The sequence below is a fragment of the Convolutriloba macropyga genome, chromosome 9 (assembly GCF_964194025.1).
Source record: "Convolutriloba macropyga chromosome 9, txConMacr16.3, whole genome shotgun sequence".
Taxonomy (NCBI): Eukaryota; Metazoa; Xenacoelomorpha; order Acoela; family Convolutidae; genus Convolutriloba; species Convolutriloba macropyga.
The window spans coordinates 57,247,746-57,274,467 of record NC_134476.1 but is presented as its reverse complement, the minus strand read 5'-3'; the positions used below and the strand labels follow the sequence as shown (position 1 = coordinate 57,274,467).

The window sequence follows — 26,722 nt, the reverse complement described above, 5'->3', positions numbered from 1 at the left end:
AAACTGTCACATCTCATAGAGTGGGTTCCTTTCGAAATGAAATAGAAAGCCTAGTGGGAAAATTTCCGGAAACGACTTGAAAAGTCTTCGACGAAAAACATTTTCTAATGAAATATTTAGTATCTACTAGAAGAAAACACAAAAACAATCCTCAGTCAAATAACAATTAGCAAAAAAGGACAAGAGAGATTTAATTTGCCAATAAGTGGAAAGGATTGAATATACTTGACACATTCAGATTTAGTCTGCAAAAATCGACAACACTAGCCCATAGAAATACATGTCTCTTTTAGATTAACTCTATTTAGAATCAAACTTGCAGTTTTATGTATGTTTCAAATCAACATAAATTTGACACAAATGCCAAATAAGTATTCGCAATGTCAAGCGCAATTAAATGATGCTGCTTTCATCTCTCTAACTTTGAGAACAAAGAAATGTCTATGTCCGACGGCGAGCGAGCCATTCTAGTGTCACATCTGAGAAGTTGTCCACCAAAACAAGTTATGCAAATTAGCTTTGTCCTTTCGGCTGTTGCTAATTTCCATTTCAATACAACCACCAGACACCACTCTATAGTGCTCGTGGAGGGGGGGGGGGTGGCGGTGAGTTGATGTAATGGTTGTCACTTTTATTTATAAACTAATAAAATTAGAGGCCCCTCTTAATCCCCCCAAGCATTGAGGAATTTTAATCACATTTGCATACTTGATTGCCTTGCCTTGCTTAATTTCCAACTCAACTTAATTTCCCCTCTCCATAAAACGAAGCACACCACTCTCTATCACAGTAGAGAAGAGTTGTAACTATTGGTAGTTATAACAAAGCAGTAGCCACAGCAGCAGCACCCCAGAGAACAATAGAGTAAAATGTTATGTATAAATTACCATAAATAACACTACTTCATAAATTAGCCTGGCCACTATATAGACCACTCACTAACTTTACTACTCTTCTCTCATATCCCTGCACTCCCATTTATTGTCTTTAACATCTCCATATTCTCTTAAAACATTTTCACAAATCTTTCAATATCTCACAAGTATTTACGCGACGACAGTTCTTTTTGAATTGTACCAACAATCGTGCCCATTCGGATCAACCATTCAAAAACTTCAAAATCTTTTTGCAACTCACCAAGAGCAATTTCATGTATCACACAACACCTATAAGCAAGAAAGAGTTAATGTCTATTATTTCTAATTGCAAGGAATGCCTTAATAATCTAATGAGCAGTTCTAGTTAGTCAGTAACGTACGTAGAAGAAAAAGTTGACAGAAGCACGCGTCAGCCAAAACGCGTTGACGTAGAAGAACAGTAGAAGAATATGTCGAAATAAATTTTTATAACTAAACAAAAAATCAAAAATTGTAGAGTAAAGTGCTAACTTCACTTCATTCGTAACATTTCGGTCGAGTGTGACCATGCCATAAAAGTAGCTGAGGACTGAGACCCACTCGATGTTTTTGCTAATAAATTTTAGCTTCCAATCCATGTCATAAGTTATGGAAGTCGTTTTGAACTTAGAGCGATTTAATCTGAATCCAAACGATAAATGTACTGCCTAGACTGTGTTTGATGTTCAAAAACTATCTTCAGGAGGTAGGCCACCGGCAAAGGCAAGGTCCTTTATATCATTACTACAGTTTGTTGTTTTAAGGTTGTATCAGTCAATTTTGCGGACATTATAGCATTAAAAAATGGATCGACATAAACATTGAACTACCATCAAAATGTCCCGAATGACAATGGTGGTAATGTCCAGCACTGATGGTAGTTGCACCATTAGACCTGTCATTACCTTGATTACCCTAGGGGAAATGCATCCAGATAATTGATTTTCCGCTCTGATGCACTTCTTTTGTCATAGCTAATTTTATCTACTTAATGAAATGTAACTGCAGGACCTCCACTTCAAGTTGCTTTTTATAAAGTAATTTTGATTCCAAAATGCCTTTTCTACAAAAATAATTTAAAAAAACAATTAAAATGCCTTACAATATCACATTTTGGGCAAAATTGTCTTTTAAAAACGCGTTGTTTGAAAACAACGTTGAAAAATTCAATTTGAATTAAAATTTCTTCTGAAAAAAAGATTTTTTGTAACATCTAGTTGTTTAGAAGTGACCTTTTTATTTAAGAATTTTAAAAATGCAATTTCTACAGAAATTTTCTCACAAAAAACTTCACTTAAAAAAGTGTGTTTTATATTTTCACATTTTGCAACATTGTGTTTTTAAAACTCGTTTTTGAAAACAACATCTTTGGAAATTTCAAATTTGAATTTTTTTTTTGTCAAAAATGCGTTTTAAAATGGAATCAAAAATTCGTTTTTAGAAATTTTGACTCAAAGTTTGTTTTCTGCAGAAGTATCTTTACAAAAAAACTTCACCTAAGAAAAGGTCTTTTATAATTTCACTTTTTGCAAAATTGTATTTTTAAAACTAGTTTTTGAAAACATGATTGAATAATCAAAATTTATATTGAAATTTCTCGAGAATTTCTGTTGGTAATATGTAGTTGATCAAAAATGGCGTTTTTAATTATTTAAACTTTACAGAGAAATTCCACTTAAAAAATTTCTTTAATAATTTTGCATTTTTAAAACAGCGTTTTTTGAAATCAACATCGTTAAATAATTCCGAATTTAAATTTCGGTGGATAAATACTTCTTTTAGTAATTTCTATTTAATTACAAATGTTCTTTTTATTATGTAATTTTGATTAATAATGCTTTTGCGGCAGAAATATTTAAACCACAAAAAGCTTATTTAAAGAAAATGGCTTATATTTTGCAAAATTGTGCTTCCAGAAATGAATTTTTACAAAACGTCTTTCCCAAAAACAATTTTTAATTTAGTTAGTTGTCGAGTATTTTTTACTAAAAAAACATGCCAGTCGTAGATAACAATATAAAGGAATTACTGCGAATTTAATAAAGGATGTTGTTTTCAAAAAAAACTCATTAAAACAATTTGCAAATTGCAAAAATATAAGACATTTTCCTTAAATGAAGTTTTTTTTATTAAAAAAAACATTTCTGCCACAAAAGCAATTATCAAAACTACATTCAAAAACAAAAGTTTTCAACAAATCGAAATTACAAAAGGTATTTTTCCACAGAAAATTAAATTCAAAATTGAATTTTTCACGATGTTTTTAGAAACGCTTTTTAAAGCACAATTTTGAAAAATTATAAATTCTTAAAGACATTTAAAGCTTTTCTATAAAAAACATTTTTCGACAGAAATTTGATTGAATTTCTTAATAAATTTGTTTTCAAACGAAAGCGTTTTTAAATCACAATTCCGCAAACTGTTAAATTATAAAAGATAATTTTAGGTGTTCTTTTGTAAAAACATTGTTGTAGAAAATGCATCTTTAATCGATGTTACATTAAAGAGAACGACACTCTTGCAGAGTTAGGTTTTACACAAAAAGAATCATTTTTCAACATAAATTTAAATTAAATATAAATTAAATATCAGTTTGCAAAATTGAGATTCTAACCCTCTTTTTTTTAAAACAAGTTCGTTAAGAGACTCAATTAAACTTCTGTCGAAAAAAGTTTTTAAAGAAATACTTAAAATGTCTTTTTTAAGTCCATATTTTGCTAATTTTAAAGCCTTTTAGAGAATATCGTTAAAAAATTAAGTCTGAAATTAAATTTCTGTAGAAAATACTTCTTTTTGTAATTTCCATTTGTTGAAAATTTTTGTTTTTAATTTTGATAAATGCTTTTGCAGCAGAAATGTCTTTTTAAAAAACACTTCATTTGAAGAAAATGTCTTATAATGTCTTAAATTTAAAAGACTTATAAAAAATTCTCCATAATTCTATTAAATTGTTATCTACGACTGACAATTTTATTACGACTGACAAATAAAAAAATACTCGACAGCGAAACAAATCAAAAATTGGTTTTTGAAAAAAACCTATTTATGAAAACACACTTTTGCAAAATTCACAATCATAAGAAACCTTCTTTGAGAACTTTATTGGTCAAAATATTTCTGCCTAAGAAGCATTTTTAATCAAAATTACAAAAAAACATTATTTTTAAAACAAATGAAAATACAATAAGTATTTTTCAGCAGGAATTTAAATTCAGAAATGAATTATTTAACAATGTTGTTCTCAAAAAACGCTGCTTTAAAACACAGTTTTGCAAAATGTGAAATTATTAAAGAAAATTTTTCCCCTCGTTAAAACCAAGCCGATTTTCAAACGCTGGTCGACAGGACAATTCATAATCACAGACTAGAATTGCGCACAGACTAGTCTGCTTAGTTTTATGTTTTCTGAGACCTATAAAGTAGTGTTTTCTCTTCGGTTGCCGTAGAAGGCTACAATTGTCTGTTTGTAAGGTACAGAGACTTCTGGCGAATGCTCGATTGAAATAATGAAGACTAGAAGCTACCTCGGAATTATAAGTGGAGGATCAGCCACACAGCAGAAGCACGTTTTTCTCCCCTTTATTATTGCTACATCATCATTGAACTCGGCGAAAAAGAGACCTTGAGATTTTCATTAATTTTCACAGTTTTGATGTTCACTATTCCAGGCCTTTTTGGTGGAAGGCAAAGAAAATCATCGTCAAAATAAGCAAAGCTATCCTTGAGCCCTGCAAACATATAGCGACGTTCACTCTCTGATGCATTAATACGTTTTTGGGTGATCAGTACAATAATTACAGAAGCCCTTTATTCACATTTAGTGGTCTGTTTTCTATTTTCTTTAAATAGAAATTACTTACGATGAAGAGCAAATTGAAATATGAAATTTTTTATAGGATTTGACAACTCAAACATGGGGTAAAGAAAGAATAAAAAATTCTCAGGAATGAGTTCTAGTTATAGTTGACTTAGTGAATAGACTGAAAGTAAAATAGAACAATGTAGTTTTGTTTGATTGCAAAGAAAAATTACATTATGACATTATTGTGACGTAATTAACACAATATTAAAAGAAAATTTCAATCAGGTGAGCTGTGGACACTTTTATAAAATAAGAAAAATATCGTAAATAGTATGGAATATACTTCGTTCGAATGAGTTCACAAGGATTAGAGAACCTAGTTATACGTAATTATGAAAATACGACGTATTTGGAATATTTCTTTCGCAAGTTTTCAGTGACCCCTTCAGAATGAGATCACGTAATTGTACAATAGTATGACGTAATTGTTAAAGTATTGAGTTAATTTTGGATTAAATCAAATTTTACTAATGTGCTCTATAAATCACGCACTAAAAGATTTACTTAACCAGGCCCTGAGGAGAATTGATTTAGTTTTGATCAGGTGAACTCTTTCACTATGAATCATGACTAATTTATTGATTATGTGATCTCGATTGCTTTTAAAATTATAATAACTTATAATTACAATACCAAGCTATTACATTGAATGACTTAAATTGGATCACGTGAGCTCATTTGCTATAAAATTAACATAACATGACAAGAATGTTAGGATGTTGACTAATATTTCCATTGAGTCAACTCTTTCCCTATTCGAACTGAAATAACTAATTGAGTTAACAATTGGAATTCAGATAAAGTTGTTGAGACTTTTGGGAAATATTAGTATTTTGTTAGAATTTGTGCAGTTTGTGAAAAGATTTTGGTATTTTTGAAAATAATGATTGTTTTATACGTATTTTTATCTGAAATTGTGAGTATTCAGACAAAAATTGGTATTTCTTGGCAGAAACTGGTTTATTTGGCAAAAATTGGGTGTTTTTCGTAAAAATTGGGTAATCTCTAGAATTGGGAACGTTTTAAGAAAAATTGGGCATTTTCTGGTAGAAATTGGGCGTTTTTTGACAAGGATTGGGTATTTGCTGGAAAAAAAATGAATATTTTGGCCGGAATTGGGTATGTTGGCAGAAAATGGGTATTTTCGGATTAAAAAAGTAGTCTATGGCAAGAAATGATGATGATGATGATGATGATGGTTTTAGCACCTTTTCTAATCTCAAAAGTGCGTTCGTTCAGTTAGTAGGCTAGACAAAATAGTAGAATTTTGAGCATCGTCTTGAAACATTTGTAATTTGACTCATTGCGAACATAACTACGAAGGCTGTTCAAGTAGTAGCATCCACTATTCATAAAAGCACGCTTCTCGTAGTTTGTTTTGACTGCTGGAACCCGAAAAAGCTCCCGCCGCGATGGATTCGAAGACGATGAGTTCAATTGAAAAAGATCTTTAAGGTATGTCGGGGGTTTTCCATGTTTGACTTTGTGCATCAAACAGCCAGCTTTATATTGGATTCGTTGCTTTATCGGAAGCCAGTGTAATTTCTTCATTAGCTCGCTTGTTCGAGAAAAACGCGGCTGGTTGAAAACATAACGAGCTGCAACATTTTGTACGTTCTGTAGTTTCTTCAATTTTGATTCCGGAAGACCAAGATAGAGTACGTTGCAATAATCTAATCGAGATAACACGTAGCATCTAACGAACAAAATTTTCAGCTCTTTATCTGGGAATTGTCGGCAAGAAAAAAGTTACCTCAGGTAGTAAAAACAACTCTTTCTCACAGAACTTATCTGATCTTCTAGCGATAGACTTGTATCAAGTAGAAAGCCAAGTATTTTAATACGTTGCTTTTCAATGAGAGGATCTCCGAAAGGGGTAACCTGTAAAGAAAAGCTTCTGTTCAAGGTATGTTTGAATACAATAATGTCCGTTTTGTCTTTGTTGAGCTTCAATTTCAAAGAAGTAAAACACAGTTCAATTTCCCCAAGAATTTCTTCATAAGTAGGTTCAAGTTGTCCATCCGTTACTTCAAAGAAAAATTGGGAGTCATCAGCATAAAAATGATACACGCATTTTAGCTCATCGAGCTTATCAAATAAAGGACTAAGGTATAGTAAAAACAAAATCGGTCCCAAGATGCTACCCTGTGGTACTCCAGTTTCTTGCTTGATGCTGTCAGAGAGAGCATTGGAGATCAAGACTTTCATCGTCCTATTTCGTAAGTAACTATCAAAAAAGTTTGCTACGGTGCCACTAAACTGAAATGAGTTCTTCAGGATGTTAATCAGAATGTCGTGTTGCACGGTATCAAAAGCGCTACTGAGATCCAGGCTTATCATTAAGACAGACGTTTTCTTTGACACCTTACTAAGAACAGCATTTGCGCACCATATCAGAGCAGTTTCAGTCGAGTGGTTGGATCGATACGCGGACTGCATTGGCAACCATTTACTAGTTGTATCTAGATGTCCTGTCAGTTGATTCTGTAAAACTTTTTCAACGAGTTTACCGAGCCATTTGAGATTAGTTACAGGACGATAGCTAGCCAAAGATTGTTTGTCTTTGCCTGATTTATGTAGAGGTTTTATAACACCTTCCTTCAGGCAATTTGGAAAAACTCCACTGACGAGACAGCAATTAACTAAATTTAAGAAATCGTCAAATTTTCTCAGGCATAGTTTCTTGAACAAGCTGGCAGGCATGGGATCTTGAAAGGCAGAAGCTGTTGAAAGTGAATTGATGCAATTTTCTAAAGTCTTAGCATCAACTAAATCAAACTCGGACCAACCAGTACGATCAGATGGTTGAAGGATGAGGGGCTGGTCTGGAATTATTGCATTGATAGCATCCACTTTTTCCTTGTAAAACAAATTAAAATCGTTTGCTAGTTCACGCGGATCATTATGACACGGAAAAACAGGCAGTGTGTGCGTTAGTAGCGAGTTCAAGGTTTCGAACATTGTTTTAATACTAATTGACGCAAGGTTGCTCTTGAAGTACTCATTACGTTTCCTTGTTAGTAGCTCATGGTAGTAATGCAAGTGAGACTCGTAGCAGACCTCGTTGTAACTGCTCGGATTCTGTTTCACCCGCCTTTCAAGGGATCTCTTTTTTCGTTTTGCTTCATTACATTCCGCGTCGAAGTACCGAGGTTTGCCTGTTCGCGGCCAAAAACGGATCTTCTTGACAGTTTTTTCACGTGTAGTTAAAATTGAATCTTCTACTAATTTAAAAATGTCTTCTACAATCTCGTTAGACTGATCTTTCAGTTGAACATCGTAGGCCTCAACTGATTTCGTTAAGTCACGATCCACTTCGTTGAGAAAAACATCTTCATCTATTGATCGCCATTTGAAAACCGCCAACTCTTGGATTTTAGCCTCCTCAGTTGATTGGGGTGAATCGATGTCAATGTCAAACAACACACAAAAGTGATCGGATTTGAGTATTGGATCCAATCGAAACTTTTGAATTCTTTGTAAAATTCGAAAACACGAGGTCTAAAGTGTTTCAATTGACCTGAGTCGGCATCAAAAACTGGTTTTGTAAATTTAACTCATTCATAAGTGTTTCAAATTGTACCCACGATGAGTGCTTTTGTGAGATATTAAAATCACCCAAAAAGAGCGTGTTCTTGTATTGCATAGCATATGTAGACAAAGAATTATCGACACTTGTAAAGAAAACAGGTATGCTGCCTTTCGGAGGTCGGTAAATTGTACAAACGCAGAGATTTACATTTCGGACTATCAGTTCCACAACGTGGTACTCGATATCAGGCGTAACAGCTGAGTCCAGTACGTTGAATGTAATTGAGTGCTTGATAAAAACACCAACTCCTCCGCCTTTATCTTGACGATTAATGCCAGTGAATTCATAGCCAATGCAATTAACAGCATTTGTGTGGAACAGTGTATCTTCTTTCAGCCAAGTTTCGGATACAGATAAAAACAACGGTCGTTGAATCGTTAAAAAGGTTACAATGCCAGACATCTTATTGCAAATTGACCGAGCATTGAACATTGCCCCAGTTTGCGGACTTTTGAATAGTCATTCGGAACTAGGAGCATTCAGAGTTTTTATCCAACTTCTTGCTTCGTCATTCATAAAATATCTACGCAATATAACATGTTGCGGCCAGGTTTCACTTTGTTCCGCCAACTCCGATTTGTCTTCAGGCAGTTTCAAGTGAAACGACTTAACGTCTGCTCTTCGGCTTGGCAGTTCCCGACAAGCGATTGGACTCAACAATTTTGTCTCACAGTACTTCATTAAAGCATCCTGATCCACGTTACTCGAAAGCCTGCTGACAAAGTAGTGTCGTCTAGGATTGTATCGCTGTTTCAATTCCACTCCAGCCAGTTGACTACTTGTGGATGACGTTCCATTCACTACCGCTACTTGTCTTACATGCTTCTTCACCCTTCCGGCACTTTCATGTTGATTTCCAAGATCTGCATTTGCTAAATGTGAGCATTCACCAGTGTTTTGTTCGGGATCAACTTGTTGGTTTCTTAACTTGCGTTTTTTCCATTCACTTTTATCTGAGGCATTGCTATCAATCAGGTCACGAGGGACGTGCTTGAACACATTCGCTGATTTGTCCAAGCCTTTCGATAACGCATTCAAGTAAGGATCTTTCGGAGCTATCTGAGATAACGTCTCTTTTATGTTAACAATATCAGCGGCGAGATGATCTACGACGTCCATCTTCACCATTAACCTCGAAAGCAGTGATGGTAGGGAAAAGTTGCTACATGCAGTGCATCTCCACGAAACAGTGCCAGTAGATGCTTGTTGAGGAACAACCCCGAGGCAATCTACATGAACGCATTTCACATCACAGATTTCGCAATGTATTGTATTCGACTCGCAACCCAATTCGCAGACAACACAAGGGTTCATCTTAAGCGTTAATTACAGTAGATGTAAGACAATAACTAAGGCAGATGACGAGGACTAGAAAACGATTCAACTCAAAAGCAGCCACACCTCGTAACCAACACGAATTATACCTTTGTATAATTCAGAGGTCACCAGAAGTGCGTATACCTTCAAGATTGGAGATCGTTTGACTAGTTTTTTCACTAATTGCAGTCTTCTTTTACGATTCGCTCTCTTTCTAAGCTTCGCAGAAACAACAACCTTCTGAGACCGTAGTTTCTGTTGGAATAGCTGCCAAGTCTTCAGTTCTTGACAGGCTGGTTGATGTAGCTCGTAATACTTTTCAACCGCTTTCGGCGACACCTTCTTAATGTCAGGAAAAGTATACTGGAGAACACTAAAGGTGGGTAGTTGACTTGAGCACAGTTGTTGGAAACCGTTTGGTGCTCCAACCCGTGGACAGAATACCACCCACTTAATCTGGGGATAGTTTTCCAGTTGCCGGATTAGCTGTTTCGGAGACAAAGGCCGACTGTAATTGGAATGATGCTTGGACAGGGAGTTGTTCACAGTATCATGCCAAATTGCAACGTCTTCGTACTTGGCAGTTGTATTTTCAAGAAGATGTTGGATAGTCTTCTTCTTGTTCCTAGCGTAGGGGTTGACGCTGAGGCCTGGAATGGCAATGCAATTCCGTTCCAACTGGGACTTCGTCGTAGGATTGGTTTGCTTCCTGATGGTCCAGTAGAGTGAGCTGGCGGCTAGGATTTTCATTCAAACCTTGTCTCTAAAACCCTCCCATTGGAGGTCAACAGTACAAGGTTTCCATACAATATGAAACTATTTAACTATTTAATTAAGAAATGGTTATTTATCAGAAGCCATTGGTTAATTTGTTGCAAGAATTGGGTAATTTTGGTATGAATTGAGTATTTTTTGGAAACAATTGAATTTTGTGGCAACAATTTGGGTAAATTTGAAGAAATTGAGTAATTTTGGCGAGAAATCGATACATTTTTCTGATTTTCGTGAGAATTCAGTAAATTGAGAAAAAACGACTTGCAGATGAAAATAGGAAAAAAACCAAAAATGGCATCCTTCTCCAAATTTAATATTGTCATCTTGTATTTTACGTTTTATAAAAAAACTATAAAAGGTATTGGAATATATATCTATAGAAAATTTTTTTGGTTTCAGGTTTCAGAATCTTAAGCAAGTTTCTGAAACTTCAGAAAAATGCATACTCGCCATATTTTTTAATCTTTGAAAATAACGCCAATGGGTTAAACGTTAATGCCAATCGTGTAAAGATGTACTGCAACACGCAATTCCAAAATTAAATAATTTGTGGTTTCAGAGACTTCGGAAAAATCACAAGGTGCAATTGTTAAGGGTTCTAGAGAAAATTACGTTTATTGAATTCTTTTCTAAAAAGAGACTATAATGAAGTATTATAGCATTAACATCGGATTTTTTTCCATAACTTCTGATTCATGAAATTGAAACTACAGAAGAATTAAACAAAAACTACCGAAAGAGGCTACCAAAAACTAGTTTCTTTCATTCTTATTATATTTTCACAACATGAAGAATGACAAAAAAAGAAAACTTCAATAATAATTTTTCTCGAGAAGCTTTGGTGAAAAGTTTTATTAAAGTATTAAATTATCTACAACAAAACTTCTTTGAAAACTTTCAAAATTAAAAAAAAACGGCTGATAATTGACAAATTTAGGCGGAAAAGAAGTGGAGGTCCTGAAAAAGATTTTGTTAAGTAGATATATTAAGTATTAAGATTAGCTATACCAAAAGAAACGGATTAGAGCGGACAATTAATTATCACAACTGAATGCATTTCCACTGGGGTAATTAAGACAAGATGACAGGTCTATTCTTCTCACTCTTTTTATGGGTCTTTGGAAAAATGAAAATAGGCTATACCTAAACTTTATAAATAGGTACGTCTTTCACACCCCCCCCACCCCCGTCTTGCTCATAGATGTGAATAAATAGATTCAATAAAAAGATGTGTAACTGAGGAACGTATTCTACTTCTTCACCATTAGAAAACTATATTGTTTCAATTCTTTTTCATTTGTTCATATTGATGAGTTTGACACGCAAACGAATAAGATAAGTCTCCCTTTCAAACTGTTAAATGTGTTGCTGCCTCCAGCAACTAATGCTTTGATCAAAATTTAAGATCATCTATCAAATTTGATCAATCTTATAAGAGCACCTATAAATCAATAGGGTAACAAAGGGAAATGCTAAACTAAACACAAAACATTATTGTGTTAGGGAAGCTCAAGCAACAGCCAAGGAGTAGATGAAAGAGAGAAGGGAGCTGACTCGAAATGTGAAGATGAAGTAATCTGGGGATAGTTTTCCAGTTGCCGGATTAGCTGTTTCGGAGACAAAGGCCGATTGTAATTGGAATGATGCTTGGACAGGCAGTTGTTCACAGTATCATGCCAAATTGCAACGTCTTCGTACTTGGCAGTTGTATTTTCATGAAGATGTTGGATAGTCTTCTTCTTGTTCCTAGCGTAGGGGTTGACGCTCAGGCCTGGAATGGCAATGCAATTCCGTTCCAACTGGGACTTCGTCGTAGGATTGGTTTGCTTCCTGATGGTCCAGTAGAGTGAGCTGGCGCCTAGGATTTTCATTCAAACCTTGTCTCTAAAACCCTCCCATTGGAGGTCAACAGTACAAGGTTTCCATACAATATGAAACTATTTAACTATTTAATTAAGAAATGGTTATTTATCAGAAGCCATTGGTTAATTTGTTGCAAGAATTGGGTAATTTTGGTATGAATTGAGTATTTTTTGGAAACAATTGAATTTTGTGGCAACAATTTGGGTAAATTTGAAGAAATTGAGTAATTTTGGCGAGAAATCGATACATTTTTCTGATTTTCGTGAGAATTCAGTAAATTGAGAAAAAACGACTTGCAGATGAAAATAGGAAAAAAACCAAAAATGGCATCCTTCTCCAAATTTAATATTGTCATCTTGTATTTTACGTTTTATAAAAACACTATAAAAGGTATTGGAATATATATCTATAGAAAATTTTTTTGGTTTCAGGTTTCAGAATCTTAAGCAAGTTTCTGAAACTTCAGAAAAATGCATACTCGCCATATTTTTTAATCTTTGAAAATAACACCAATGGGTTAAACGTTAATGCCAATCGTGTAAAGATGTACTGCAACACGCAATTCCAAAATTAAATAATTTGTGGTTTCAGAGACTTCGGAAAAATCACAAGGTGCAATTGTTAAGGGTTCTAGAGAAAATTACGTTTATTGAATTCTTTTCTAAAAAGAGACTATAATGAAGTATTATAGCATTAACATCGGATTTTTTTCCATGACTTCTGATTCATGAAATTGAAACTACAGAAGAATTAAACAAAAACTACCGAAAGAGGCTACCAAAAACACTAGTTTCTTTCATTCTTATTATATTTTCACAACATGAAGAATGACAAAAAAAGAAAACTTCAAATAATAATTTTTCTCGAGAAGCTTTGGTGAAAAGTTTTATTAAAGTATTAAATTATCCACAACAAAACTTCTTTAAAACTTTCAAAATTAAAAAAAAAACGGCTGATAATTGACAAAGTTAGGCGGAAAAGAAGTGGAGGTCCTGCAAAAGATTTTGTTAAGTAGATATATTAAGTATTAAGATTAGCTATACCAAAAGAAACGGATTAGAGCGGACAATTAATTATCACAACTGGATGCATTTCCACTGGGGTAATTAAGACAAGATGACAGGTCTATTCTTCTCACTCTTTTTATGGGTCTTTGGAAAAATGAAAATAGGCTATACCTAAACTTTATAAATAGGTACGTCTTTCACACCCCCCCCCCCACCCCCGTCTTGCTCATAGATGTGAATAAATAGATTAAAAAAAAAGATGTGTAACTGAGGAACGTATTCTACTTCTTCACCATTAGAAAACTATATTGTTTCAATTCTTTTTCATTTGTTCATATTGATGAGTTTGACACGCAAACGAATAAGATTAGTCTCCCTTTCAAACTGTTAAATGTGTTGCTGTCTCCAGCAACTAATGCTTTGATCAAAATTTAAGATCATCTATCAAATTTGATCAATCTTATAAGAGCACCTATAAATCAATAGGGTACCAAAGGGAAATGCTAAACTAAACACAAAACATTATTGTGTTAAGGAAGCTCAAGCAACAGCCAAGGAGTAGATGAAAGAGAGAAGGGAGCTGACTCGAAATGTGAAGATGAAGAGAAAAGTGGAGGAGTTGGTGGCTGTACAGTGGTGAGTGCCAGATTCAGATCCACACTCACCAAGAGAGGACTCAGGGTCAAGTCTACTGGGTACAAGGTAAGAGCACCAACCGGCACAAACAAAGAGATCATTTCAATTGCCACCATAATAATGGACTTCTGATAACCACCCCCTAACTTGCATAATGTTAGCATGGCGTCTGTTGAAAGCTGTGTGTAGATCTCTAAATTTCTTTGATATGAAAAAAACTTTGGAAGAAATTACAAAAGAAAGCAAGCAGGCATGAACAGAGTGCGAGAAGATATATAAAAACGACAATTTTCTAAATTTGTGACAAAAATAAAACCGACCGGTCCTTTTATGCATGGCAGAGTGAATCAGGTCACATCTGATCTCAAGAACTGTTCGTGCCATGTTACATCCCCATCAGTAGTTGTGTACAGATTAAGTGAATAAAATGCGCAGCTCATGTATATACGAGGTTCATAAAATTAACTAGGTAACCGAATTGAGTGTTTGCCAAAAATTCAAAAAGATGTCTATTAGAAAAACAGAGCAGAGAAAAATTTTGATAGCGCAATCACAAGTGTGACGCCAAATGTTTCTCTCTCGCTTAAAAATAATAATGGCACATTTGGTCATGCTTTAGCGGTCCGTTGGACCTGATCCGAATCTGTTGAAACCAAATATATTTTCTAGAAACAGTATTCCCCTCCTCTACTATGTAATTAGTCACTTCAAAAGTTGGTCTTTCTATTAGGCTAATTTTGTCTACTTTGCTTAAATATCCATAGCAATGGCATCTACAGTGGAGTTTACATCAACTACTGGAGCTCTCATGTCCATTCAATGATTTTTAGTCAGTTGTTAAAACACTCAACAAAATGGTTTTGAGGGTTTTATCTACAATTTAGCCATGTTCAGTGGATAACCGCCGAAAGGTGCACAACAGCAAAAAAAGAGGTGCACAACATCCAGAACTTAAAAATTTTCTTTGCGTCCTAAATCGCGCCGTGGTGGTTGTCAGTATAGTAGTGGGGGGGGGGGGATTCCACGCCATGAAGTTGTCTCCAAAACAGTTTGATAAAATCGCATACCTAGTCAGGCTCTTCTTAGAGAACTGCTCACCAACGTAATGTGCGTTTGTTATCAGTTTATCCAGTTTTTGAAAATCAAGATTAAATTGTTGGTCAGACGAAAAACCGGATGTATAAAAATTGCATAAAAAAAGCCAACAAGACTAAAATAATTGCTTCAAATTTCGTTTGAGAGCAATTAAACAATTACTTTGTCAGATTTTTCCTTTGATCCAATGGACAGTAATCGTTTTTTTCGATTCTTTTTCAGAGTGCTCCAATCGAAAGTCATTAAATATTCGTAGAAATATTTAATAATCAACGGAAAGTTGCACGAAGCTTTTTTATAATCAAGAAAAATAGGCAATTATCTGATTAACTACCGCGTTCAATGAAAGTGCTCATGAGAGTTGAGGGCCGTCGTCCTTGTACGCCTTAATTAAACAGCGGGTATATTGCATGCAGCTTTAGGATACAACGGGGTTCCTCAACAAAGCACAGACTGAATAGAGGTGTTTTCTGAGTTTAGTTGTTATCTCTCCAAGGCAGACCCCGCTACACATCTCAACTGGAGAAAGTCTCAAATACTCATAGCAGTGGCACAACAATTGATGAGAGATCTAGAGAGGAAGATTCAAGTCCCACTGCAATGAAGAGAAACAAACTTGACATTGACTCATCTGAGCCCATCAGAGAATCAAATCACGTCTCACTTAATGGTCACAACAATCATAATTCCACCAGCTTGTAAGTGCAACAAATTTAAATTCTACTGATTTTTTCTCTCGCAGTTACCAGAATTTCAATATTTCTCCTAAAAAAGCTCTTTACTAGGCAAAGTCAAAACTTGAGTGTACTGAATTGGAAGAGATTAAAAAGCCACCGTTCGATAAAATTAGTGAAGGTACTTCATCATCAGCTTTTTAAAAAACACAATTTTTCCAGAAGTGACAACGTACACTGCAATGATGACACACACTCAATAGCCTCACAGTCGCCAGAACAGGCCAACAAAGATTCAAAACTAGATAAATCACGTGGTTCCAGAAGCCCAGCTGAGGCAGCAGGGGTGTGTGGGGATTGCATTGGTGGTTTGATGGGGTGGGTAGTGATGGCTTCCTCTTTGCCATGTTCCAGTGGCAGTAGTGAAGTGGCCATCGAGCCATTCATGTTCGTGATGAGACTGCAGACTGACTTCACTGTTCACTTCTGTGAACTAAGGTCAGTTCTAAATGTCAATCTAGATTTGCTTGTCTCTTACAAACTCCTCTTATCTTCCACCCTATTTTGCATGTTCTTCAGTCACGTTAGTTCGAGAGGGGAAAGTTTTGGATTTTCAGGTTCCTGTTAAATTTCCTTTTCTTCACGTTGAAACGACAAAAACTTCTGTCCTCATGTTCAAAAACAATCTAAAGGATTTTTATAGCCCTTGATGACGTTCCCAGTAAGATATCTAATTATCTTATAAGATATCTAATTATCTTATTATATCTAAAATAAGATTTTTGAATTCGGTGCGGGCACTCCTTGCGTTGCGAAAGTCGCCGATTCTGTTGTTAAGAGCGTTCAGAACTCTCGCTATGGTCGGGGCTGGTTGTCCTTGCACTTGTTGAAAGTAATGATTGGGGAGATTGTAATACTCATCTAACGCATAACTGTTCAAACACGTGGGCAGGACCTCGCGTTGTCTCTGGTCATCCCAATTATTGGCATTTGACAAGGATTCGAAGTGTCGAACCCATCTATCGAAACTCTCGAAGTCGCGGCTGGGGTATCGGAGGGGTGTGAGAAGGGGTGGTGCTACGACTATTTGCTGCTGATTGTTCGCCTGGTTCTGTTGTTGCTGCTGCTGCTTGTTTGGTGCGTTGTTCATTTTTGGTAATTGAAGTAATTTTCGATGCAAAACCAAATGACACAAAAAATATAGATGAGTTTTACCTTTGAAACGTATTCCAAAGATCTAATTCATCGGTTTAATCGATCAACCAATATACTTAATACAAAATAGTAGATGAGGGGAAGAGCTCGTCGGTGTTCACTCCACAACCCAACGAGACGAGTATTAACCAACTTGATAGAACGTTAAGACATAGCCCATCAGGTACTTCAGGTTACTGCAGACCGTTTTAATTGTCTACTTGGTTCACCATTCCATACTACATGGGTTAACTTAACTTGCCAAGTCTTCTACGAGCAGGCAGGCCTACCCTCAGAGTGGCTTCACTATGCGGTCTCCTGGAAGGAGCTTGGCCGATTAATACTCTGAGAAATCAATCGTCTTGATGTTGTCCTGGACTCGGTGCTGTCCTCCAGTTCGTTAACCTAACTTAACCTAATTGTTGATTGGTTGATCACTACTTTACTAGTCACCAAACTAATTTAAATCCAATAAATTGAAGCTAGATTGAGTATGATTTCAGATCCTTAGAGATGTATTGTGAAGTTACTAAAGTTGTACAAGTACGCTGTTGATTAACAGAAAACCGAAAGAAACGATTAAGTTTTACCCAGTTTTAATTATCACAAGGCAATGGTTCCTTCAGAACAACTAGTTACAAATGCCTATGAGTGCCAAGTATGAAAGCGTTTAGCAAATACCTACTAGATACCAGTTTAAGCTCTACTAACTTATAAGAAAAGGTCCAAAAAGAAAAAAAAGTAGTTGAAAAGTTAATTTACCGAAAAGTATAGTTACCAGGGGTATACTAGTTTCAAACAATTATTACAATTTGCAATACCACGAGATCTGTTAACTCACTTCGCAATTTCGATAATCACGACAATAACTATTTTCAGACTGATTTTGGTTACAAAAATTGGCTAAAATTGAGCCGTATATATACTACTTATCTATGTTTGGTTATGATAGTTTAGTTTTATTTTTACCAAATGTTCCGAATCTTTGTGTGAAAAATACCTTTTCGGGAAAAGTTTTCAGAAGGTCATTCATGACTTTGATAACTTAGGCCCCTAATTTGGGTTTCTAATCCAATATAACGTGGGTGAGAATTTCGGTGTTCAAACCATGATATAATCTTTATCAGAGTCAATATTTACCTATTCAACCGTTCTCGTCAGTTTAATTTTCTTTACCATTATTATCTTTGTACAGTTTCAAATTTAGAAATCGCTTTTGTGTTGGGAATAATTCAAGGTCAGTATTAATTTGGTTCTTTTCCGAAAAATGCTTAAGTTTAACTTTCCATTCCTACATCCCACCCATCCGGACTAAACTATTCTCCTGAATAGTACAATAAAGTGAAATTAGAGTATAAGTATATAAAAGCACCATCACCATATTTTGGTACGACAGTCTTTTTCTTTAATCAGCGCTTGTCTCCTCATTTCGCATTCTCTCAACTAAGTTTAGTCTCTCCTCAAACTGCATGTCAGTTCCGATATCTCGTTGATCATTGTTGGGCAAATTATGAATGTGTTGTAGTGTTTTTGGACTGGTAACACTTTTTCGCTGTCCAGACAGCCAGAAGGACAAAAGCAAGCCACCATAATGAGAAACCAAGCAGACCAGCCAGCTCTTTAAATGTATGCAGTGTTGACCCATGGCCAAAGGATTTGAAGTTTTTCGTCAGAAAGCTGTTGATGGATTTTGTCTACCATCTCACTGACTAATTCAGGCGTGACATCAAGCGTAGGGACATCCTTGAGTGCCAATCTGATCCTATGCAAGATCAAGTTCCGACTCTCTTCTGCACGAGTGACCGCTGGAATGCTCGGGATGTCGAAAGCGGTATCCAGTAGTTCGGGAGTTGTGATTGTTGTTATTAGTCCACTGTGTTGAAGACAATATGCTGGATCGGGCAACATGACCAGTCCATTCTTCGGGTGAACCAGTTTTCCATTGCAGGGGGGATGCACTAGGCAACTTTTACAGGCTGGTACACGGTTTGAAAACTTTCTGCCCCCACTGTACGTTATGTTATAAAGAAATTGTTGATCGTCTGCCGCGTTGAGGAGGCACATAGAGTTCCCAAGGTAGATTGCTGTCGGTAAAATTGGCAATTCGGTTACTTCTCGTGTGCAAGTCTTCAAAGCAGCCACCTCGTGATTGTATAGGAGTGAAGTCAAGCAGAGTTGATCTTGCGCGCTCACTAAAGCTACTGGCTTAGTGCAAAGTCAAAGCAATTGTGTCCCCCAACAAGAGAGATATTCCTCACTCTTCATTTCGGCATAGCTTTCTTCTCGCCTTGATACGATCAAATAGCTCCTTTCTAATTTTAGAGTTGCGGCCGTCGTTGTGTTCTTGATTGGTTGCGGCAGAGGGATTGCTTTGTAGGCATCGTGGATTGGTTCACCACTGTACACCGGCACCTCCATTGTCTCACTAAGGGCAGGCTGTAAAGTAAACTTGAGTGGTCGTATGGAACACTTTTTATCTCCCAGCTTCAGAGTTGTAATTATTTTCCGTAAATCCTCGTAGGGTACTAGTGCGGCTGACAGTATTCCCTTGGATAGCACTCCAATGCTTGTAATAAACATGATTCTCTGTTCCGTCATATATAGTGTTTGTACTTGCAACTCACTGTGCATAGCATTGAGAGTCCACGATACGTTGTTAATTGCACTTTGGGCGCGAAAGTCATACATAAAAACGTCAGACCTTCGATGATCACAGGCTTGGGCTTGTTGTATTTCTTCCATTATTTTTTGAAGCATCTCCAGGTTTGTTTGCAGAATCTCAAAGTTATCCTTTGAATAGTTTAGCACTTTTCGTGTGTCTTCATGAAGCTTCAAACTACTGCTGGCCATGACCTGAATAGACTCTTTTTCTTCGTTGTGCAGGTGAACCAATCTTGATTCCAAATAGTGCAACCGTCCTTCCAGTTGTTCCATATTTCGCTTGGAGCTTTCACACAGGCCAAAAATTGAGAGTAGTCTGCAGCCTGCTTTTTCCAGTAAGGGTTCCAAAGTTATCGCCGTCGCAGCTCCCATTGCAAACAGCAGTGGTGATCGTCTCTGTCGCTGAAGAGTGATAGTCTGGTTTACAAACCATGCTACTTCTTTGACAAGCTTTGTCCTTTCTTTCTCTGCTCTTTCATATTCCGTCTGAATAGATGAGATTATTCCGTCAAAGTGGTGCTGTAATAGTGCGCTTATTTCTGGGTTGTTGCAAAACTCGGAGCCCTCCCACGTTTTCTGTTCCAATTGTTGAAGTATTGAAGAGAATTTATAAATTGATCGGAGATCCACGTCCAACAGCTTTGGAAGTGGGACTGCGATATCCACAGTCAGATATGAGTCGGCCAATGAAACTGGAGTTTGAGGTTGGAAGATAACATGCGCAGTAGTTCGTGCACACTCCGCTGTTTGCTGTCGTACCGCAAGTATTAATATAAATATCACAAAGTTGTACATCTAAACACTACTATGGTTAATTACTGCGCTAAACCTAGATAGCATTTTTTCTGTATTATAAGGAGTGCTACATTCTACAATAATTCCCCCAAATTCCCTGAAATGTATTCGAGCTAATTAGTTCTTTTCATAATACCGGTGTTAAATTAACTTGCAAGATAGTTTTGTTTTAATTTGGTGCTATTCAAGTATGTTTTACGATCGCCCCCGTAGTTAATAGAAATTTCGGCTCATCGTTTGATCTTTACATTTTTTTAGGCAATGCTATATAGAGTTTTTAAAAAAACATATATATAATTTTTTATTCGTCGTCGGTTCCGAATCGTTTTGGGTATTTCACTCCGCGTCTTTCTCGGGTTTTCGCGATGGAGTTTACTGTTTCGTCAGTTTTGGTTCCCAAAAGTTCTGCAAATGTTTTTGGTTTGCACATTTCCCTTTTGGCGCTTGCAGGTGTTGACTGTATTTCACTGAGGTCCCTCAAGACATTTTTTGGCTTGTGTGGTTGTTGGGGCAGTGTTGTAGAGTCAATCTCTTTGACTGGGGTTACAAAAGGAGTCTGGTTCTCTTGGGTTTTGTCTTGTTCCGGAGTGTTCGGTTCTGCTCGTATGTTAGTCTTAGTGAGCCTTTTAGTTGACTGTTCTCGCTTTGCAAAGAGATCGTAGAAAAAATCATCCTCGTCCATCCATTTGAAGGGACTCTCTTGTTTGGGTCGTTTTGATATAACTTCTAGAGTGAAAGTTTGATTGTTTACTTCAATGGGAACTTCCTGGTCATTTGTATTTTGGCGGCTGGGCCATTTCTCCTGATGTGATGATCTCGTTTCCATTCTGGGTAACTCGTCTTCCTCCGCAGGCTTCAATCAATTGTAGTGGACTATCTGCCATTTCTTTGCATTCGCATCCTTTGAAATTTTGTAATTGACCTCTGACGTCTTCTCAATGATGTTGTACGGTCCGTCCCATGGAAGGAAGAATTTTTTTGATTTCGCTTTGTGGGGTGCAAAAAGCCAGACTCTATTTCCCGGCTTCAATTCCTCTCCAAAAACGTTTTTCTGATACATATCTTTCTGTCTTTCTTGCTTGTAACCAAGTGTCTCTCTGGTATTCATATGTGCTTCTCTGAATTGCTCGTTGAGCCATCTTGCGAATTCGTATTTGGCAATTTCGTGACCAGGTGCTTTCGGGAGTAGTAGGTCAATCGGGTATTTGCATTCTTGTCCTAACACAAGGGAGAAGGGAGTCTGTCCTGTTGTTTTGTGTACGGTCGTATTATAGACGAAGTTCAGATAGGGAATCATTTGATCCCAGCTACTTGGATTATTTGCGCAATATTTGGAAATAACATCCGCAACAACTCTGTTGTGACGTTCTACCATACCATTTCCTTGCGGGTGATATAGAGATGTTCTTGTCTTTTCTATTCCAAAAATTTTGCACACTTCTAGTAGCAGTTCGCTTCAGAAGTTTGATCCTTGGTCGGTGTGTAGGCAATCAGGTGCTCCAAACGTCAAAACCGATTTCTCCACAATTGCTCTAGCAACATCTTCGGCCGTAGTTCTTTCTAAGGGAACGCAAACCACGTATTTTGTGAAATAGTCCGTCAACACGAGTATGTATTTTGCACCGCTTGTCTTCGCTCGAGTAACAGGACCTAGGATATTTGCTGCCACTTTGCTGAATCGGATCCCAACGTTGATTGTCTGGAGAGGGGCTATTCTTTTCTTTCCAGCGGTAATTCGTGCATGACACAGGGTGCAGTTCTCACATTTTCGTTCAATGTCTTTTCTCATATTGGGCCACCAAAACCTCTGTCGTGCCCTGTCCAAGGTTTTTTGAAAAGCCAAATGGCCTCCACTGAGTTTTGAATCGTGGAGTTGTTCCAAAACCGTCTCTCTGAGTCCCTGCGGTACTACAAGTTGTTTGTTGTATTGCTTCCTTCTACATGCCACTTCCTGTACAGCACGCCATCAGTCAGTTCCATCTGGTCCCAAAGGCCCCACATCGCTACTGCATCTTCTTGTGCTATTGCGTTTCCCTTCTTGATTTTTAAGTCTCTCAGCGGATTTTGGTCTGGATGTTTCTCAGCGTTTGCCCATTGCAAGATGAGACGTAAGCAGGGATCCTTTCTTTGAGCCAGTCTAAGTGAGTTTACGTCTTCTTGAAATTGGATACTCATTGGTTCGTTCGCTTCCTCTGCTGTAACTAAGTTAATTCTTCCGAGGGCGTCTTCCAAAGAGTTAGCTGATGGGCAACTTCCAAACATATCCAGTCTCTCAGCTTCAGTTAGCTCAGGTGTGATGCTGCACTGTCTTGACAGTCCATTTGCATTCCCGTACTTGTCTCCTGGTTATGTACTACTTGAAAATCAAACTCTTGCAGTCTTTGTAGCATCCTGAATATCATCCCGTCATTGTTTTGTCTAAATAACCACTGTAGCGATGCATGATCTGTTCTGAGCACAAATTGAGTTCCCCAAATTTAAGGCTTGAACCATTTCATCGCCTGAATGACTGCTAATGCTTCTCTTTTCGTTGTTGAGTAACGACATTCTGCTGGGGTCAAAACTCTGCGCGCGAATGCCACTGGGTATTCTACTCCATTGACAATATTCGAGAGTACTGCCCCAAGACTGTTGTCACTTGCATCCGTGTCCACAATAAAAGGAGATTTGTAGTCCGGATGCTTGAGTACTGAGCTATCAATCAAAGCCACGTTCAGTTTTTCGAACGGATTATGGCATTCAGGGTTCCAAGTGAAACGGCTGTTCTTTTTTGTTATCTGGTGAAGAGGTTTCGCTATCCCAGCGCAGTCTTTGATGAACCGTCTGTAGTAACTGCAAAATCCAATAAAAGACCTCACTTCGGTAGCGTTTTCTGGTCGTTTCCAGTCCCGTACTGCAACGAGTTTGTTTTCATCTGGTGCAATTCCCTCTGGGCTCAGTTTGTATCCCAGATAGGTTACGGATTCTTGAAAGAGGCGGCATTTCTTGGGTTTGAGTTTAAGATTGGCCTGGTGAAGAGCGTGAAAAACGAGGCGCATGTGTTTTTCGTGTTCCTCCACATTCCTACTAAACACCAGAACGTCGTCCAAGAAGATGAGGACGAACGAGAAGAGATATTCCTTGAAGATGCTTGTCATAAGTCGCTGGAAGGTTCCCGGTGCATTGCAAAGTCCAAATGGAAGTCTGAGGTACTCAATAGTGTCCACCATTGGGAGTGACGAACGCAGTTTTTGGTATAGCACTCTCAGCTAATGGGACCTGCCAATATCCAGAGGCTAGGTCGACGCCTGAGAAAATTGTTGCTCCGTGAAGATGATCCAGTATCTGGTCAATTTGCGGAAGGGGAAAGCGTCTTTCTTTGTTACTTCGTTTAGTCGTCTGAAGTCTGTGCACATTCGATTGCTCCCATCCTTTTTGGTAACGAGAACGATTAGTGCACTGTATGGGCTGTTTGATGGTCTGATAATGTTTCGTGCCAACATGTCCTCAATCTCCTTCTTAACCACAGTGATTTTTCCAGGTGCAAGTCTATGGGGTGCAAGCTTGATGGGCAGCGTATCACCTGTGTCAATTTCATGTTGAACCAAGTGTGTCTGTCCAAGTTCGTTGTCGTTCATTGCAAACACATCTCTGAACTCTCGTAGCAGTGTTCTTCTGTCGTCTGTTTGTTGGTTTCTGTCTGGAATTGCTAAAGAACAAATCTGTTCCAACTCTTCATCGCATGATAGGGTTAGGTTTGTTTCTGCAGTTGCCCTGTGCTGTGTTTCTTCCGTTGTTTCAATTTGATCAAGACCAGATTCTGCTTCCGTCTCACAAAGATGTACGTGCCTGGGGACTTCAGGTTTATAGGCAAATTGCAAATTTACAGCATTGCTTTCTTTCTCCATCATGACCTGCTTAGAATGGAAGTCGATTGATACTTTATTCTCCTCCATCACCTGGGTTCCAAGTATCAAAGGCACGTCTGTGTTTGGGGTCACCAGGTGATCGGCTTTCACTTTAACCCCGGTGTCGAACGTTATTTTGCCAGTAAAAACGCCAAGTATTTCGAAAGGATCATTGGTGGCCGAAAGAAATTGTTCTCGGAAAGGTCTGAGTTTGGAACGCTGTTCGTACTGTGAGTAAGCTTTTTCTGATAGAATGTTCACACTGCTCCCAGTATCCACTAACGCTTTGTGTTTATGTCCGTCAAGATCAACCATCACGTAGACTGTAGGTCCAAAGACTGCTTCGGCTTGAACTTTGTTGATACTGCTCACTTGTTCTGGGTTCGCTCTCTGTAAAATGCTTTTTACGATTGGTTGTCTCAAGTTTGCGGATATACCCGGTTGTATTGTTCCTTTCTGTGGGCACTGATTGGACAAGTGCCCAAACTCGCGGCAATTATAGCACTGCATCGCAGACGTTCTGGGTCGAAAGCCTTCCGGTCTTCCCGGACTTCTACTCTGAAATCTGGGTTGACTTGATTCGGATAGAAATCTTGTTTGGGTCTCAAGAATCTTCTCCATGATCTGTGTATGTCTCTCTTGCTGCTCTAGCATCTTATTGAAGCTTCTGGTCTGAAACTCGATCATTTGATTGAAACCCGATGACAGACTGGTGTTGAGTGCTCTAAAGTCAGCTGCTGCTGACTCATCGGGATCTTGTTCAACCTTTGTCCATCTCACACGTCCGTTTCTTCGTCCTCGCAGTCGACTGGATTCCGCTTTACTGATGGCGTCTAGAGCAATGGCCCGTTGTGTAGCTGCATTGAAGCTTCCCGGTTCTTCCTTCAGGAGTGTGTATCTGATTTCGCTGTCCAACAGTCCGTCCACAAAGGCATCTTTGTTAGCTTCCTGTCGTCCCGCAACATCAAGATGAGCATTGGCTGCCTCTCCTAACTTACGAACTCGCTTTGAGAACTCTTGGATTGACTCTGATTCCAATTGTTGAAGATTTTTGAATTCGGTGCGGGCACTCCTTGCGTTGGGAAAGTCGCCGATTCTGTTGTTAAGAGCGCTCAGAACTCTCGCTATGGTCGGGGCTGGTTCCTTGCACTTGTTGAAAGTAATGATTGGGGAGATTGTAATACTCATCAAACGCATAACTGTTCAAACACGTGGGCAGGACTTCGCGTTGTCTCTGGTCATCCAATTATTGGCATTTGACATGGATTCGAAGTGTCGAACCCATCTTTCGAAACTCTCGAAGTCGCGGCTGGGGTATCGGAGGGGTGTGAGAAGGGGTGGTGCTACGACTATTTGCTGCTGATTGTTCGCCTGGTTCTGTTGTTGCTGCTGCTGGTTGTTTGGTGCGTTGTTCATTTTTGGTAATTGAAGTAATTTTCGATGCAAAACCAAATGACACAAAAAAAATATAGATGAGTTTTACCTTTGAAACGTATTCCAAAGATCTAATTCATCGGTTCTCTCAAATTTTAATTTTGCGTTTTTTTGTAAAATGCAAAACCGCCTTCTAATCAGAAGAATCCCTCTGTGGTCGCCAATATAGAATCTGAATATTTAGGGTGGAGGTTTTACCCTATTCACAATTCCACAAATGTTCCTAGAATCTATCTTTAGAGAAAACTACTGGAGTGGATAGTAACTTCACAAAACTTACTACTCTTAACTAGACTAAAGGATTATACCAGGCCCTCCGTTCAAGCCCTAACGAAAGTATTTTCAGGCGCTATAGAACTGCAGTCAATTACCAATAATAATGATGATATTAGAATGTGTTTGTAATGCCTCTATCTGTTATAAGATATTTTAGCTTCTAAGAAATGCTTTACAAAATGAAATAAATTGGTTACTCTAAGATTGAGAATTATACCAGGTCCTCAATTCACTTTCTAATTAATCGATCAACCAATATACTTAATACAAAATAGTAGATGACGTGAAGAGCTCGTCGGTGTTCACTCCACAACCCAACCAGACGAGTATTAACCAACTTGATAGAACGTTAAGACATTGCCCATCAGGTACTTCAGGTTACTGCAGACCGTTTTAACTGTCTACTTGGTTCACCATTCCATACTACATGGGTTAACTTAACTTGCCAAGTCTTCTACGAGCAGGCAGGCCTACCCTCAGAGTGGCTTCACTATGCGGTCTCCTGGAAGGAGCTTGGCCGATTAATACTCTGAGAAATCAATCGTCTTGATGTTGTCCTGGACTCGGTGCTGTCCTCCAGTTCGTTAACCTAACTTACCCTAATTGTTGATTGGTTGATCACTACTTTACTAGTCACCGAACTAATTTAAATCCAATAAATTGAAGCTAGATTGAGTATGATTTCAGATCCTTAGAGATGTATTGTGAAGTTACTAAAGTTGTACAAGTACGCTGTTGATTAACAGAAAACCGAAAGAA

At 37.7% G+C, this 26,722-nt stretch overlaps 1 protein-coding gene across 2 annotated transcripts in view; it reads left to right on the top strand.

The window, feature by feature from the left end:
- LOC142345885 (protein trachealess-like) overlaps positions 1 to 26,722 on the top strand; it is a 76,409-nt gene that overhangs the window by 32,811 nt on the left and 16,876 nt on the right. For both annotated transcript variants that reach the window (XM_075398321.1, XM_075398320.1), the window contains exons 7-9: positions 13,847 to 14,013; positions 15,523 to 15,740; positions 15,939 to 16,214. In XM_075398321.1, coding sequence (XP_075254436.1) covers positions 13,847 to 14,013; positions 15,523 to 15,740; positions 15,939 to 16,214 — 661 coding nt within the window. The remainder of the gene's footprint in view (positions 1 to 13,846; positions 14,014 to 15,522; positions 15,741 to 15,938; positions 16,215 to 26,722) is intronic.